The sequence below is a fragment of the Canis lupus genome, chromosome 33, assembly GCF_011100685.1.
Source record: "Canis lupus familiaris isolate Mischka breed German Shepherd chromosome 33, alternate assembly UU_Cfam_GSD_1.0, whole genome shotgun sequence".
Lineage (NCBI taxonomy): Eukaryota > Metazoa > Chordata > Mammalia > Carnivora > Canidae > Canis > Canis lupus.
In genome coordinates, this window is record NC_049254.1 from 8,340,684 (window position 1) to 8,358,191 (window position 17,508).

Here is a 17,508-nt window from a genome sequence, read left to right on the forward strand (position 1 = left end):
CCCGGGGCGGGGGCGAGCCGGGGGCCCTCCATTGTGCGCGCCCCCGCCGCCGGCGCGAGCCCAGCCGAGCCCCCGCGCGAGCCCTCGCAGCCCTGGGCCGCGGACCGGCCGCCGGCGCCTCCCATCTGCCCAAAGGTACAGGAGAACGCGCTCAGCCTCCCCTGACCCCTTCTCACCGGATGAAGATCGCCGCCGCCCGGCCTTCCCCTTGTCCATCTTCTCCTCCGCCTGCCGGAGTCGCAGTCGCAGTAGCTGTCACCTCAAGACCCCTCGGCTGGGGGAGGGAGGGGGAGGGGAGGGGGGAAGCCAGGAAGGTGCGAACGGCGCTTGCGCAAGAGCCGTCGCCGAGCTCAGACCGGAAGTCAGCTGCCCCTCCCGCCCCACCCGGAAGTCGCTTCCCGGGACGAGCTTTCCCTGCGGGTTGTCACCTCCAGCGGCTCTTCCGGCGGCGCCTTCCTCACGGCCCGTGCCCCTGTGGGAAAGTGAGGTCGCGCGGATCGCTAGAGCCCCGCGTCGTCGGAGGCTCCCTTGACTTTGAGGACTGGGCAGCCGGAAAACTGAAACTAGGAAATTCCTGCAGTCCAGGGGCTCGCTCGAGGTGACCCAGAGAAAAGAGAAGAAAGTGTCACTCGCGACATAAAAGGATGAAATCAACATACTCTTTTGGGGTATCACCTTATGCACGATCTCTCCTGCATACTTGTCCTCAAACTCCAACAAAAGGACCGAAGCGCATCAGCGCGGCCGCTGGATGGGCATTTGGAGGGGGAATCCTCTCGGCCCGCTGGGAGAAGACCCAGTAACGGAGGGTCTATTTAAAAATTCAAATTCGTAAAAAAATAAATAAATAAATAAAATTCAAATTCGTCATTTTTAGGCTGGGGGGGAAACACCACTAGACCTCGCTTTTTTAAAAACATGAAATGCAAAAAAAAAAAAAAAAAAATGCGGAGGTAATAGGACGTCGACGGCTGTGGCTTGAGCTGGAATTCGTTCGACTTCTACTACAGTACTTAGGAACCGGCCCGGTTCTCGAGACACCCAGTCTGGTATTTTTTTAGAATTTTTTTTTTCGGGGGGGGGGGATGTTTTGTTTTGTTTTGTTTTGTTTTGTTGAGGTCTTGGAAAGAGGCAGCATAGAAAATTGTCCTATTTCCTTGGCCACGATGTCTATAGTGGAGTAATTTTTTAAGATGTGTGATCTTGGGATCCCCGGGTGGCTCAGCGGTTGAGCATCTGCTTTCGGCCCAGGGCGTGGTCCTGGGGTCCCGGGATCGAGTCCCGCGTCGGGCTCCCTGCATGGGGCCTGCTTCTCCCTCTGCCTCTCTCTGTCTCTCATGAATAAGTCTAAAAAAAATAAAATAAAATAAAACCCAACTCTGGGAAATGAACAAGGGGTAGTGGAAGGGGAGGTGGGCGGGGGGTGGGGGTGACTGGGTGACGGGCACGGGGGGGGGACACTTGGCATGAGCACTGGGTGTTATGCTCTATGTTGGCAAATGAACTCCAATAAAAAATCATAAATTGAAAAATAAATAAATGGAAGTTTTTTTTTTTAAATAAATAAATAAAAATAAATGTGTGACCTGTAATCGCAGGAAGTCCGACAAAATTGCTCAAGGCGGTTTAGCCCAGGCCTAGGGACCCCAGAAGGCTCGGAGCCCAGGGCCCGCCGCCCCGCGCCCGCCCGCGCCCGCCCGCGCCCCGCACAGGAACGTGCCCGACCGGCCGCCAGAGCGCAGTCTCGAGCTCCTGGAGACCGACCGTCCGTGCGGAGGCGGAGGCGGAGGCGGGGGCGAGCCTCCCCCAGGTGTGAAGGCCCATTTGGGCTGGGGGAGTGTTTTACAGGGAGGGGGGGCGGGCATGGTTGAAAAGCGGGACTATTTCAGGGCTCGATGAGATTGACCTCTACTACAAGCGTTTCATGTAGGGACCCTAACTTATTTCTGTTTGACAAATCCAAACACTGCTTACAGAAAAATATCTGAATTTTAAGTTTCCTTACAAACCAACTTTTTTTTTTTTAGTTTTTGTTGTTGTTGTTTTTGCTTTTACCTAATCTCTATACCCAACATGGGGCTGGAATTTACAAGCTGGAGATCAAGAGTCGCATGTTCCACTGACTGAGCCAGTCAGATGCCCCATAAATCAATTTTTTTTTAATTGAGTGGTTTAACTCCGGAATCAAACCAGCCCAATTCATTTGCAAATATTGTAGGAAAAAAATTAACTGCAAAAGATGGAAATAGAGCTGAGACATGGGAACATTATAAAGAAAAGTGTAAGTAGGCCTTACCCATTTCCACCCAAATTAGCAGGTTCCATAAAAGTAAATGGTTTTAGCGATAAGTTAACATATAAGAAATGAAATTCTAAGACGATCAAATTATTCAGCTTGCAAATATATTGTTGAAATTTGTTGAACCAAATATATCATTTCTGTTAATGAAGACTTAGCCAGTTTGTTTCTTTGAATTGGAACTTGTTTTGAAAAACGTGAAGATAGATGAACTTGAAGCTCAAGAATTTTCAAATTTGCTTTTTAACCAGTAGTTTTATTGTTATAGTATTCATCTCTGGCTCATAGTTAACTGCATTGCAAACAACTAAAGGACTGAAAAAGTTCAGTTTCTACATTTGAGAGAATCATTTAACCTCACTTTTTCTTTTATGAAAGACTGGTTAACTGATCTTTTATAGTGTTTTATGATGCTCAGGTGTAAGTTTCCTTATTATAAAAATAAGAAAGACACCCCCCCCAAAAAAGTGAATGATTGTGTTAGTATGGGAGTAATATCATTTCTCTTTTGTACATTGAGCTCATGCTGTATAGAGCCTTTCAAATTAAAATCACTTGAGATTAGAAATTCACTAACCCGGTATTTTATAAGAGGATGGACAGGTTTTAGCTCAATGCATGTGGTTCTTTATTAAATGTTAAAAATGCATATAAAGTGATGAAGTTAGGTATTCATTGTATTTTTGTTCTAAGCAATGGGTATCGTTTTAATAGTTTCAAGACAAAGTGGCAGTGTGAAATTGATCAACTATTTTACCCTTTGATTAACTATTCCTTTGAAGAGAACTTAAAATTTGCAAAAGGCCCTTTCTTATCACAAGTGAATTAACTTTAAGTACAAAATGAATGTAAAGAGGGCTTTTTTTTTTTTTAGGTTTTTTTTTTTTTTTTTTCTTATTTGAGAGAGAATGAGCAGGGGAAAGGGGAAGAGGGAGAGGGAGAAGCAGACTCCTCCCTGAATAGGGAGCCCAACACGGGGGTCACTCCCAAGACCCTGGGATCATGAACTGGGCAGAAGACAGATGCTTCACTGTCTGAACCACCCAGGCACCCCTGTAAAGAGGATTAGATGGGCAGTGTGAACATTTTGACTTCCTGTTTTAAAAACTAAAATAAAAAATCTAGGGGATCCCTGGGTGGCTCAGTGGTTTCGCGCCTGCTTTCAGCCCAGGGTGTGATCCTGGAGGCTCGGGATGGAGTCCCCGCATTGGGCTCCCTGCAGGGAGCCTGCTTCTCCCTCTACCTGTGTCTCTGCCTCTCTCTCTCTCTCTCTCATGAATAAATAAATAAATAAAATCTTTTTTAAAAAAAAGAAAAAAAAAAACAAAAGCAACCAAGAAATCTGGAACTTCTTTCCAGGGGCTTCAGGAAAGCCTAGATTTTACAAACATATATGGAGCACTGTGTTATGTAGCTGTTCACTTGATTTTCATTAGTAATTGATTCTTATCTTTAAAATCCCGAGAATTCTTACATTAGGGAAGTTTTCTTCCATATATAAATGAAATAACCTGTGAATCATGAAAAGAGACGTATAGGTTGTTTAGTTTTAAAGATACTTCGTTTTGAAGATAACCAGCAATTGTAATTGCCCTGCAGTGGGATAGCCTATTTCCAGTAGTCATGAAAACCTTCAGTAATTCTAGGTATTTGAGCAGCAGATGGATAATCTTTTGTACAAAAAGCTATAGGAGGAATCTGCACAAACCTTTAACCGAAGATCCCTAAATTGTTGTTTGGCCCTGGGGCTGAGCCAAGTGATCCTGTATATTTATCACTAATTTCTATGAAGTGTTCTATCTTAAAATGTTGTCTTTACTTAGTATTTCTTTGCCTTAATTCATTTGGTTAGTTTCAAGAGAAAAATTTCGTTTTATGTTACTGTTTAGTAAAACTAAGGCTTTAGGTAGTCTCAATCTTCTTTAGCCTTCAACTTTTGGTACCCACTTACCTCTAATCCAAATCAAGAAACATAGGATCCAGGATGGGACAAAGTCAGTAAATCCAAAAATCTAGTTTTCAAAATTACTTGGGAGCATCTTTTTTAAAACTACCTCCAGGTCCTACCTCAGACCTTTTGAATCAGAATCTCCTAGAGGGATCCCTGGGTGGTGCAGCGGTTTAGCGCCTGCCTTTGGCCCAGGGCGTGATCCTGGAGACCTGGGATTGAATCCCAAGATGGGCTCCTGATGCATGGAGCCTGCTTTATGTCTCTGCCTCTCTCTCTCTCTCTCTCTCTCTCTCTCTCTGTGACTATCATAAATAAATAAAAATTAAAAAAAAAAATCCTGTGCATTAAAAAAAAAAGAATCTCCTAGAAGTGGAGCCTAATAATCTGTATGTTTGAAATTTTTCCAAGAAAGACCTATCAAGGGATCCCTGGGTGGCGCAGCAGTTTAGCGCCTGCCTTTGGCCCAGGGCCTGATCCTGGATATCCGGGATCGAATCCCACGTCGGGCTCCCGGTGCTTGGAGCCTGCTTCTCCCTCTGCCTCTCTCTCTGTGTGTGACTATCATAAATAAACAAAAATTAAAAAAAAAATAGTTCTTAAAAAAAAAAGACATATCAAATATTTTTTAAGTATGAATCTGAACTACTAAGCTATAATTTCTAGGGCTGTACACTTAAGAGATGAAACCATAAAGGATGCAAAGCAGTGATTTCTATAAAAGTCCAGAGTGGTTGCTTTTGGAGATAGGGATAAGTGTGTGAAGGCCCTTTAAGAGTGGTTACAGGATGTTTCTCTTTATAATTGTTCAGTAAACTTTTTTTTTTAACTTTCCTGGAAAATTCTGTTGCATACTCAAATTTGGGAAACTCAAGATTTGGTGACAACCGGTTTTTTTTTTTTTTTTTTTTTTTACCTTCTAAAATCCTGTTTTCTATAGGTCTTTGCCTCAGGTAGATTAAATTCAGCTATTTTAGTCTTTCCTGGGAGATAGGCAAGGAGAAGGAATACCAGAAGGAAGGGATTTATTTTGGGTTTTTTTGAACCTTCTATATAATGTCATTTCATTAGCTTTATCATTTTCTACTATTTTCTATAATTTACTAAATGGCGTTGTATACAGGCATAATTTTAGTAAAAAGCTTCATAATTGCATCTGTGTTGAGAAAATAATGCTGCTTTTGTACCAAAATAGCCACTATTTTCTTAAAATATGTTTTAAAAGGTTCTTTGTTTGGTTTTTCTAAACAAACAAATAAATAAAATGATGTTCACGGTTTAAAAAAAAGGATTTAGATACTTTTAAATGCTTTAAAGCATCTTTCATTCTATGCTTCCTAATGGTATAGGCTACACAAAGGGAACTCTTAAGTATATCAAGGACTACTTATAGTAATAAGGTATTACTGTGTAATCTGGGGTTAGACCCTAACTTCTCAAATTTAGAGTTATATTTTCTTTTTTCTTTTTGCTGAAACAGGAATGAAGTAAAATTATATTTTCATCAAAGCTTACTATTCACCTTTAAAGAATGTAAAATATTGTTCAGTATAGCCACATTATGATCCTAAATAGGAAAGGAGTTCCTTAAAAATCAAGCTAATTAAAATTATTTACATCTGTGAGTCTGTTGCCCCTGCTACTATCTTGTAAGTTCATAGAAAGAATGGTTTGCTAAGGGCTGGGGCAAAGGGGAAATGAGGAGTTATCCCTTAATGGTTACAAAGTTAGAGTTTGGCGACATGAAAAATGTTCTGTGGGTGGATCCCAGTAATGGTTGCACAACAATGTGATGTACTTAATGCCACTGAACAAGTACAACTAAAAATGGTTAAAATGGTAAATTTGGGCAGCCCAGGTGGCTCAGTGGTTTAGTGCTGCTTTCAGCTCAGGGCCTGATACTGGAGACTCGGGATCAAGTCCCACATCGGGCTTCCTGCATGGAGCCTGCTTCATCCCTCTGCCTGTGTCGCTGCCTGTGTGTGTGTATGTGTGTGTGTGTGTGTGTGTCTCACATGAATAAATAAATAAAATCTTTAAAAATAAATAAATAAATAAAATGGTAAATTTTAGTATATTATACCACAATTGTTTTTTTTTGTTTTTTGTTTTTTTTTAAATTTTTTTTTTTTTTTTTTTTATTTATGATAGTCACACAGAGAGAGAGAGAGAGAGAGAGGCAGAGACATAGACAGAGGGAGAAGCAGGCTCCATGCACCGGGAGCCCGATGTGGGATTCGATCCTGGGTCTCCAGGATCGTGCCCTGGGCCAAAGGCAGGCGCTAAACCGCTGCGCCACCCAGGGATCCCTTATACCACAATTGTTAAATAAATAATTAAAAACAATAGCCATCCTGAGAACAAAAAATAAAAGCTGTGTCAACCTCCTAATCCAAGTTTCTAGAAGGATCTAATTTAAAATTCTCATTAATGATCACATACCATTCTCTATTATTCCACTCCATGTAAAATGTCTATGCTATGTTATATAAGACACTAAGTGTCTAACAAATGCCTTCACTAAATTTTTGGTGGATTAATGAAATACAGTTAAATATTATGCATTTATAAGATCACTGGTAAAAATGAATGTTCTCTCAGGCTCCTAGAACTGCCTGAGTTACGTTGGGCATGTCATTTTTACCTTTGAAAGCCTCATTTCTATTGAAAAAAAAAAAAAGAAAAAGAAAGCCTCACTTCTCTATAAAATAAACATATTGACCGAGAAAACTGTGTTTTGCAGTTCTAACAATCTTATTCCTAAAACTAAGCCATCTTAATCCTATCCATTCTTTCAAAAACTAAAAAATTTAATTTCTCTCCTTTATTTTAATGGACCATCTTGATTTGTAAAAGAGAAAACATACATATATGCATAGGATATTCTCTAAAAATGATTATTAAATTGACTTTTACTGACTTTAAATCATACAAGAAACCTCAATAATTTTTTAAAAGCTTTGTATGTATCTTTCTCCTGTATATACAGCTATAGGACTTTTGCTCATTACTTCCTAATGCCTTTAGCAAAAATCATAAAGTCCTAACAAAAATATTTAAATGCCTAGTATTCAGGCATTATTCCAAGAACTAAGGATAGAGGAGTAGTGAACAAAACAAAGTCCTTCTCCCTGCTCTCATGGAACTTACATTCTAATGCAGGAAGACAATAAGCAAGTATATGTCAGCTGGTAGGGTAGGTAGTAAGTGCTTAAAACAGAGAGAGGCAGCAGAAAGAGAAATAAAGAACAAAAGAAAAACGAGAGAGAGAGAGAGAGAGAGAGAGAGAGAGAGAGAGAGAGAGAAAAGAATCCTAGGGGAATGAAGAAGAATTAGAGAGGACTGCCCTTTCAAATAGAATGCTCTGATCTCTGATCAGAAAACAAGTGGGCAGAAACTTGAAGGAAATAAAGCCTTATAGATATCTAGAGGAAGATTGTTCCAAGGTGTAGACATAGCAAGGGAGAATGCCCTTAAACAGGAGCTTGCTTCACAGATTGGAGGCAAAAAGGCCAGGTGTGGCTAGAGCAGAGTAAGCAAGAGCATGTTGGGGAAATGACACCTGAGAGAGCTAAGAACCAAATCATGCAGCTAGATGAGTAAGCAAATAAGAAAATGGAGGGAAATGACATTGCAGAGCTAAGGGCCATGTGAGAGCTTGTAGGTGGTAATAAGGACCTAGGCTTTTATTCTGAGAGGAGAAACCATGGAGAATTTTGAACAGGAGTGTGAGATCCAATTTAGAGGCTTTTAAAAGATCTTCCTAGGTGCTGTGTGGAAAGTCTTATCACATACTGCAGGATGATAAGAGCTTATGCAAAGAGATTGCACAAGAGACTTGATAATGAACGTGAGAACTGGTGACTTGGACTGGGGTGGTAGAGGTGGAGGAGTGATGAGTGATTTGATTACAGATATATCTCAAATAGCAGAGCCTAAAGATTTGCTGATTGAGTATTAAAAAGAAGGAAAATTTACAACATGAGTAACTGAAAGAATAAAGTTGCCATTTACTAAGGTAGTAAAGAGTAGAGAGAGTAGATGGAAGGAGATCTCTTGGACATGTTAAGCTTGAGATGGCTCCCTGACATTTAAGTAAATATATTGAGTAGCCAAATATGAATTCAGGGAAGAGTTACAGGTTGGAATATATTAACCAAGCAAAATGTGCTAAAGTAAATCCTAAAGAATTGTCTCACTTTCTGTTCTGCAAGATACTGTATACTTTACTCCTGCTTACCGAATCTCCTCCTGTCACTTATAAAGCTGTGTGCCATTTTGTTTCTGCAGTTTGCAAATTCTCAATTGTCTCTCAAACAACTAGGTACACACTTCACAGAGGTGGAAAAGAATAATTAAATGCTGTACTATATGCTATTAAATATACTGATTTTGTCTATTTTACTCTCTGATTAAAAGAAAAGTTAATCCACTAGCTTCTTGAATTCACTAGAATTCTTCACAAGATTCTTTGTTCAGTTCATTGAGTTTTATATATACTGTATCTTTCTCTTTATTTCTCTTTATTTCAGTACAAAAAGAGACTGCTTTCAGCCCATGACCCTGAGATCAAGAGTTGCATGCTCTTCTGATTGAGTCAGCCAGGTGCTCCTAAACAGAGTATTTTAGATCTGAGAGACTACTGCTTTTCTATGCAAACCTGGTCATCCATGCCACATTATAAAATAGACCTTCCTTTTTAGAGAGCACTTTGGCAATCAATGTCTGGCAAAGTGCAAGATGACGATATAACCTAGAAATTCCACTTTTAAGTATATTGCCTAGGGAAATTCTTGATATGTGCACAAAATACAGCTATAAAATGTCCATCATAGCTTTGTTTATAATAGTGGAAAATTAGAGTAACCTAAATGTTCTTCAACAGGAAAATAGTTGAACTATGGCATATTCAAAAAATGGAATACCCATAAACAGACAAAATGAATGACCTAGAAGTACACTCATTAATATGGATAAATGTCACAATGTTAAAGTGAATAAGGAAGGTAGAAAGATATATAGATATATGTGGTTTTTAACTTCACATTTCTCAAAAAGGAATTTCATCCTGTCAATTTCACAGAACCTTCCATGTGTGAGATAGTGTATAATATGGTTTTTACCTACATTAGTTATTTTCTCACAACAGCCTTGTGAAATAAATGTTAACCCTATTTTGCATACATTCATTCAAAAATATTAATTTGTGCTAAAGGGCACTCTAAGTATCAAAGATACAGTAGTTAAACTAAATTTCTGTTCTGCTACAGCTTTCATTCCAGTGAGGGAAGACATATAATTTTGAAACGTGCAAGCAAGGGGTGCCTGGGTGGCTCAGTGGGTTAAGTGTCCAACTTTTGATTTCAGTTCACCCTGAGGTCATGAGATTGGGCTCCATACTAGGCCAGGAATCTGCTTAAGATTCTCTGTCCCTCTCCTTCTCCCCTCCTAAAAAATTAATTAAATGGTTAAAAAAATAAATATATGCAAGCAATTATGTATTAAGTAGTGATATAGGCTAAAAGAAAAATAAAGTAGAGTAGCAGGATAGAAATAAGGATGATTATTTTAGATGGCATAAATAAGCTAACACTCAGAAGTTGAAGAAACTCATAGAAGGTAAGCAACCTGCTGAAAGTCACTCAATCTAAAAATTTGGAGCTAGGATTTAAACCTAAATCAATCTAATTCCAGAAGCTTCTCCTTTTAAAGGATGGTTAGGTCTAACCATCATTTACACTTTGGAAGAAGACATTAATTACATAATAGCACCTGAGGTCAGTCACACTAGAAGAAAAAGGTTTTAGTGGAACAGGGAGGAATAGAGAACAGTCTAGATGGGTTGGGTGCTTTGGATAACCAAACACCTTTATAAGGCGCCAATTATATATGGAAATCAGAATATAAGATTCAGAAAGTGAGAAAAAAGAAAATAAAGCAAGCAAGCACCATCTTAATTTTGTCGTAAGCCTTAGTAGCGCCTTGTGTGGCACTAAAAGTCATTTTCAGTACTACTTATTGGAAGTGATGGTTATGGATTGCCAGTGTCAGTTTCAAGAAATTAAGTAGAGAGCATATTCATGTATTTGTCAGGAACATGAATTTCAAAGTCAGCCTTAGTACCCAATCATTTATTGAATAATAATTTAGTTAATAATCTTCATAGCAAAAAAAAATAATCTTCATAGCAAGCAACTTAACCTTTCAAAATCTTTTCTTTTCCCTTTAGGCTTCGTCCATAATCACTATCTAAATTAACTTTTTGCTGAGTGAAGTAAGTCAGTCGGAGAAGGACAAACATTATATGTTCTCATTCATTTGGGGAATATAAATAATAGTGAAAGGGAATATAAGGGAAGGGAGAAGAAATGTGTGGGAAATATCAGAAAGGGAGACAGAACATGAGAGACTCCTAACTCTGGGAAACTAACTAGGGGTGGTAGAAGGGGAGGAGGGCGGGGGGTGGGAGTGAATGGGTGACGGGCACTGGGGGTTATTCTGTATGTTAGTAAATTGAACACCAATAAAAAATAAATTAAAAAAAATAAATTAACTTTTTAGTCAGCAGCTTTTTCACTTCTCTGAATAACCTTATCTTCTAATATAAGATAGATTGATCATAGCCTATACTGCCTGTTTGACATTTCACCTCCACTGCCATCCCCTGCCATTTAACAGCAAAATTTATTTATTTTGGTTTTTTTTTTATTAAGTGTTTACTATAGAAATAAACAAAGACCAACCAAATGAAAAAAGCCAAACCGGGATCCCTGGGTGGCACAGTGGTTTGGTGCCTGCCTTTGGCCCAGGGCGTGAACCTGGAGACCCGGGATCGAATCCCACATCGGGCTCCCGGTGCATGGAGCCTGCTTCTCCCTCTGCCTGTGTCTCTGCCTCTCTCTCTCTCTGTGACTATCATAAATAAATTAAAAAAAATTTAAAAAAAAAAGAAAAAGAAAAAAGCCAAACCTATTTATTCTACACTCAATCTAACAATGGAGTCAGCCACCATCACTTGCATTTTGTCAGAGACCCAAGGGCAGGCCGAAGGATGGGAAAGCTTTATAGTGGAAAATAGGGAAGACTGTTGGTATGTCCTAGGACTATCGATCTGGGGAAGCTGCCAGTGTACTAACTAGAAGCAGAATATCTAGTGTCATTGGTTAGGGATGCATATTTGACTTTCTCTGATGGGTCCTAAGTTGGACGGGGAGATAAAAATGAGGAAAACTCTCAGTTATTAGTTAAGTCCTTGCCCTCTGGGGCCAGTTGTAACAGAGGTCATTGTTTAGCTTCCTGGATTGTCACTAGACATAGTGGTCTGGCTTCCTACAACTCTGACTTACAGCAGGCTGGCTTCCCGGGGTATTTATTGTAGGTAAGGGGTTGGCATCCTGGGCAGATGCTATGGGTTGTTGGTCAGTTCTGTCATGATGTATGGTCTGGCCATTGTTCCTTATTTCACTGTGCCTTACTATTTTGCATCATTCACAATCATTTTTTTTTTCATTCACAATAATTTTGAGTTAAAGTCTTTAGCATAAGTTACCAGGATCATGTCTTAGCAAAGTACTTAATTTTAGCATGATTTCCTACAAGAATAATTTAACAAGCTGAAAATTTTATTTTTTTCTACCACTGACACGTTGCTTTTTATTTTCAGTGGTTACCAGTGACTCAGGAGCTGAGCTTCCAAAAATTTCTTGAACAATCTGACTTCCTAGAAGAACTTAAATATGACTTCAATGAAAAAGCTGAGTTGAGACACACGGAGACACAAAGGCCTTTTGTCTTTAACTATTATAAAAATGTTCTTGAGAGGAATAGCAAGCGCTACCAGGCCCTTGGCCATTTGCTTGCACAATACATTTATGAGCTTTTGGAGAAAGTATGCAAATTACAAAAAGTGTATATCCCACCAGAGGCTGATAAGGAACCAAGAAGCTTCTTTTTCATGAGTGAGAAAGCATTATTAACAAGTCATCGTTCTATTCTTCTTGTTCTTCTTCAAGACCATGGGGTCTTTAGAGCTGGTCAATGGAGTCAGCAGGCAATAATACATCATGGTCTCCAACATGGAAGTCAGATACCATGTATTCAAATGGCCTTGCAGGCCCATTATGATGTAATTGTGCTAAATCCCAATGACAATTTTGTGGACCTAAAGATGGAAAAAGAGTGGAAAGGCCTTTTAACACAAAATATTGGGTCCTCTTCCCTAAAAATGGTTCAGGCAGAGAATGTTTTATCTCTCCAGCAACCTCTCCAGTACATCCCTAAAAGATGCAGCAACACCCCTGAAGAACACATGGCTTACATTTGGGATTACTTCATTTCAAAGACTGAAAGCAAGGATGTTGCTTTCATAGTACATGGTTATGGAGGATTGGTTTTTATGGACTTACTCGTACGTAGAAAGTGGGAAGTGATGAACAAAGTATATGCTGTTGCACTTATTGACTCCGACCATCATGTAGGACACCAGCTGGGGAGCGATGTACAGTTACTAGCCTGGATAAAGCACCACTGCCGTGAATGGGTAACAAGTCCTAAGCCTTTGGATAAACCTGCAGCTACTGTTTTAAAAAAGGAGTTCCCTATCGTTTCAGCTGGTACAGAAGAACACAACTTAGCCCCTTCCTCTAGCCTTCAGTCCATTTTTAAATACTTGAAAAAAGCTTTGAAAGCCAAAACAACTATTAATTTCTCCCGAGTGCCGGTAGTAACTAGAAGCTCCACAAAAAGAAAGCAAAGTGCTTAATTTGCTTTGTCATCTAAGATTTTTTTTTTGTCTTGCTGAAATGTTGCTAATGTAGATGCTAGAAGAAAAGGAATGCTTCACAGTATTATGTTATGAAAAGAATATGCAGTGTTATATGCTTGCTTGAGGTTTGATTTGCTACTTTCTTTGAAAAGTGAATATATTCTCTTTTGTGTTGATGAACAGTTAATACCATCTTTAATATTTTATAGTATTATTCAATTAGAGGACCTTTTGAAAAGCTTTCTTATGGCTTAATAGAATGTTGCCAAAACTGTAGATTGATACAGATTGATAGAGATTAAATTAATATAGATTAAATACTAAGTCAGTCTTTGATTTCTATGTTGTTAATGCCATACTAAAACTATGTGAACATAAAAATTATCCTAAGCAAACTCCATTTTTTGTATGTTTGTGTTCTTTTGCTTAAATGTATTGGTCTTATGTTTAAATGTATTAAAGGTATTTACTCACACCTTCAGCTAATATTTGAGTGTCTACTATGTACCAGTCGATTGTAGCTGTTGAGGACACCAGCAAACAAAACCAACACTGTCTTTATCCTCATGGAGTTCACGATGGGCGACAAAATGCAAGTGTGAAGAGTGTTTGGAAATATAAGGTGCTGGGACGCCTGCGTGGCTCAGTGGTTGAGCGTCTGCCTTCGGCTCAGGTTGTGATCCTGGAGTACCAGGATCAAGTCCTACATCAGGCTCCCTGCATGGAGCCTGCTTCTCCCTCTGCCTGTATCTCTGCATCTCTCTGTGTGTCCCTTATGAATAAATAAATAAAATTAAAAAAAAAAAAAAGAAGGGATCACTGGGTGGCTCAATGGTTGAGCGTCTGCCTTTGACTCAGGGCATGATCCTAGAGTTCTGGGATCGATTCCCGCATCAGGTTCCCTGCATGGAGCCTGCTTCTCCCTCTGCTTGTGTCTCTGCCTCTTCTCTGTGTTTCTCATGAATAAATGAATCAAATCTTTAAAAAAAAAGAAAAAAGAAAGAAAGAAATATAAGGTGCCATGGAACATCTAGCATGAGAGCTAACAGCCTCAGGCTCAGGGAATGCCTCCCTGAGAAGATGATGCTTAGTTTGAAGGACAATGGCAGTTAGCTGCGAACACAAATTCATAGGCAAAGGAATTGCATATGCAAAAGTTTTGACATGGGAGAAAGAAGTCCAGTTCAGCTGAAGCTAAAAAATTATGGGAGAGTAGTGTGAAGGAAAAAATTATTCATGATATTTGTTAAAAGACATAAGGAAGACTTTATTCAGGAAGGATTACTGCAATGGGGGTTTTGCAGTAAGGGAGAGATCAGGCTTAACTTCTGATTCACAAGGACAATTGAGGGGGGAACCTCATAGCCAAAGTGTAGGGTGAGAGTCAGTGAATGGAAAATTAACTAAGAGGAAACATTAAGCATAAGAGAGATTCTTACAAACTGATTCAACCTAATTCCTACTCAAGGCAGGGTAGGATGGTAACATACTGGCAGTGGAGGATAAGGAATTTTATCAGATCTAGAGGATGATCAGATGCCAAAGAGGGAAGATTTTTTACACCAGAACTCTTGCTAAGACTAGACTAAGTGACATCAACAAAAACTGGACTAAGTGGACCAAGGATGGAGTCCAACATTGGAGCCTAGTCGAGAGGGGTGCTCAGAGGAGCCAGGCTCAGATTTGGTCAAGGAAAGAAGTTTTGTCAGTAGTAGGAAAGTTAAGTTAGAGAAATAAGCAGAGGCAGCTTGCTCAAGGCTGCAATGTCCATGGTTGTGATTTTCAACTTTTTTCTCATAAAAATGGAAAACATTGGGATCCCTGGGTGGCGCAGTGGTTTAGCGCCTGCCTTTGGCCCAGGGCGCGATCCTGGAGACCCGGGATCAAATCCCATATCGGGCTCCTGGTGCATGGAGCCTGCTTCTCCCTCTGCCTATGTCTCTGCGCCTCTCTCTTTCTCTCTCTCTCTGTGTGACTATCATAAATAAATAAAAATTTAAAAAAAATGGAAAACATCGAATGGTTTTAGACAGAATATTTTCAGATTTACATATTATAAAAGAATATCCAGGGGTGCCTGGGTGGCTCAGTTGGTTAAGCGTCTCCCTTTGGCTCAGGTTATGACCCCATGGAATCGAGCCCCATGTCGGACTCCCCGCTCAGCAGGGAGTCTGCTTCTCCCTCTCTCTCTTGGCCCTCCCCCTGCTCATGCCCTCTCTCTGTTTCAAACAAATAAATAAAATCTAAAAACAAGAAAGACTAGGTAATAAATGGCCAGAGAGATAATAATAAAATTAAATTTACCCCATGTGAGGTGAAAGTTGTGATGGACTATCATCGGGCCTATAGTTTCCTCCCCTGAGGAAAGCAACAAAAAGTTCATTGAGCCCATGTTTATGATCCATGTGAACTGACACATTTATCTTTCCCTCCTGTAGTAAGGGAAAGGTTGCATCTCACTCTTCAAGACAAATCCTTCCAGTTGTCTTCCACATAATATAAAAACAAATACAAATTAAAAATAAGAGACATGAGTCCATTTCCAGAAATGGAAACTCAAAGTAAGCTGCCATATCTATAAATTGGCTTCTATTCCCCCCATCCCACCCCGTTTCTTCCTTTCTTCGTGTTACAAAGGAAGTATGATTTCCTCCTCCTACCCAACACCAGTTCCCTCCAATTGTCCTCTGAATACCATCTCTTTCAATCTCCTCAGGAAGTTCACTCTTCTCAGTATCTTTTGTTTTCCTCATTCCTTTGCTAAAAATCCTATCATTTGGTCAAGTCTCTCCTACATAACAGTAATAATAACTAACAGAAATTTCCTGATAGATGCCGCACTGACTTTGACAAGCATAATGAGTTTAAAAGACAGAGAGAGAAAATGAGAAACTAGATCAGGAAAGATACTCAAGGGTAGCCCGGGGGGCTCAGTGGTTTAGCGCCGCCTTCAGCCCAGGGCATGATCCTGGGGTCCCAGGATCGAGTCCCACGTCGGGCTCCCTGCATGGAGCCTGCTTCTCTCTCTGCCTGTGTCTCTGCCTCTCTCTCTCTCTCTCTCTGTGTCTCTCGTGAATAAATAAATAAGATCTTTTAAAAAAATGTTTAAAAAAAGGAAAGATACTCAGAGGAGATGGGAAAATTCTGGTGCTTCTGAGATTCTTCCTGGGAAGATGAAAAGAGATTGAAGGCTAGCAGCACAGGGTACTGTGTGCTGGGGATTGAACCCATTGTATATTGCCCCTGACAAATTTCATTAGAACATTTACACTTACTGATTCCATTTTCTTAGGACCCACTCATCCCTTAATCACACTCATCTGGCTTCAGCGTCCAACCCTCAGTTAGGGTCCCACGCAATGGATGCCTCGCTGTCTATGTTACATGATATACAGGCAATATTTAACCCAGTTGACCCGTTTGAAACCCATTGGGCCCCTCTTCCTTGAAACACTCTTCCCTTGGCCTCTGCCATATTCTGATTATTTTCCTCCAGTATCGCCAGCTGCTCAATCTCAGTCTCCTTTGCTTAACTCCTCCTCTTTATCCAGACCCTGGGTAATCTCTTCCACCCGGATGGATTCAGACTGGTTTCAAAGCCTCAAATAGGTACCTTTGATTCATTTCCTTTCTCCTTAACTTTAGACCCACGCAGCCAACTGCCATATATTGTAAAGGAAACATCATCAGACTTTGAAGGAAGCTCAGTTGTTGTGTCAAAAATTGCTCTCCCCAACTCTGCCCTCACCCCATCTACGGCCCTTTTCTCCATTCCCTGCACTAATCACTCTGTCCTGATGCTCAAACTAGAATATTGACTTCTTCTCCTTCTACTCCCGAATCCCAATCAATCATCAAATTCTATCATTTTTACCTCTTAAATATCTTCCAAATCTGTTACTCTGTCAATAGGTCCTTTGACATTCATAAGTTTTTAATTTTGGTTAAATCCAAAATACCTATTTTTGTTGCCTGTGCTTTAGGGGTCATACAAGAAATCATCGCCAAATCCAATGTCATGACGTCCCCCCTCCCCACGTTTCCTTCTAAGAGTTTTTATAGTTTTGACTTTTATGTTGAAGTCTGATCCATTTCGAGGTAATTTTTACGTGGTTTTAGGTTAAGGGTCCACCTCTGTTCAGTACCGTTCCTTGTTAAAGTAAAGACTGTCCTTTACTCAGTGAACGACGTCGTTCCTAATGGGTTAATAATGGCAACGGAGTTAAAACACTCGAAAATGTGCGAAAATGTGCTGGCCGCACAAAGCCGCGCAGACGGGATTTTGACCCGGAGGCCACTAATTGGCACTACGTGACTCAATTTCATTTTCACGTTAAAGTTAACAGGTGAGCTCAGCGGAGCGAGAGGGATCCCGTGCCGCCTTCACGTCCCAGCCCTGCAGCAGGTCGCCGAGGTCCCCGCGTTAAAGTCCTGGCATCAGGCAGCCGACGAGGAGCGACACGTGTAAAGACGTTATCTTAGCACTGCGTGAGGGCA

At 40.3% G+C, this 17,508-nt stretch overlaps 2 protein-coding genes across 2 annotated transcripts in view; one reads left to right on the forward strand and one right to left on the reverse strand.

Moving 5' to 3' along the window:
- SENP7 (SUMO specific peptidase 7) overlaps positions 1-296 on the reverse strand; it is a 140,595-nt gene extending 140,299 nt beyond the window's left edge. The window contains 1 exon segment of the mRNA NM_001313826.1: positions 177-296. Coding sequence (NP_001300755.1) covers positions 177-216 — 40 coding nt within the window. The 5' untranslated portion in view covers positions 217-296.
- A 627-nt stretch (positions 297-923) lies between these two features.
- LOC119867316 (putative protein FAM172B) lies at positions 924-13,726 on the forward strand. Its single transcript, XM_038583250.1, has 3 exons — positions 924-1,049; positions 1,631-1,810; positions 11,911-13,726. Exons 1-3 carry the CDS (start codon positions 924-926, stop codon positions 13,006-13,008), a joined length of 1,404 nt encoding a protein of 467 aa, XP_038439178.1. The 3' UTR covers positions 13,009-13,726.
- The last annotated feature ends 3,782 nt before the right edge of the window (positions 13,727-17,508 follow it).

Coding starts and splice junctions, on each gene's coding strand:
- LOC119867316 (XM_038583250.1), top strand. CDS start 924: ATGCAAAAAAAAAAAAAAAAAAATGCGGAGGTAATAGGACGTCGACGG. Junction 1,050..1,630: donor TTCTCGAGACACCCAGTCTG/GTATTTTTTTAG, acceptor AAGGCGGTTTAG/CCCAGGCCTAGGGACCCCAG. Junction 1,811..11,910: donor CGGGGGCGAGCCTCCCCCAG/GTGTGAAGGCCC, acceptor TTTTATTTTCAG/TGGTTACCAGTGACTCAGGA.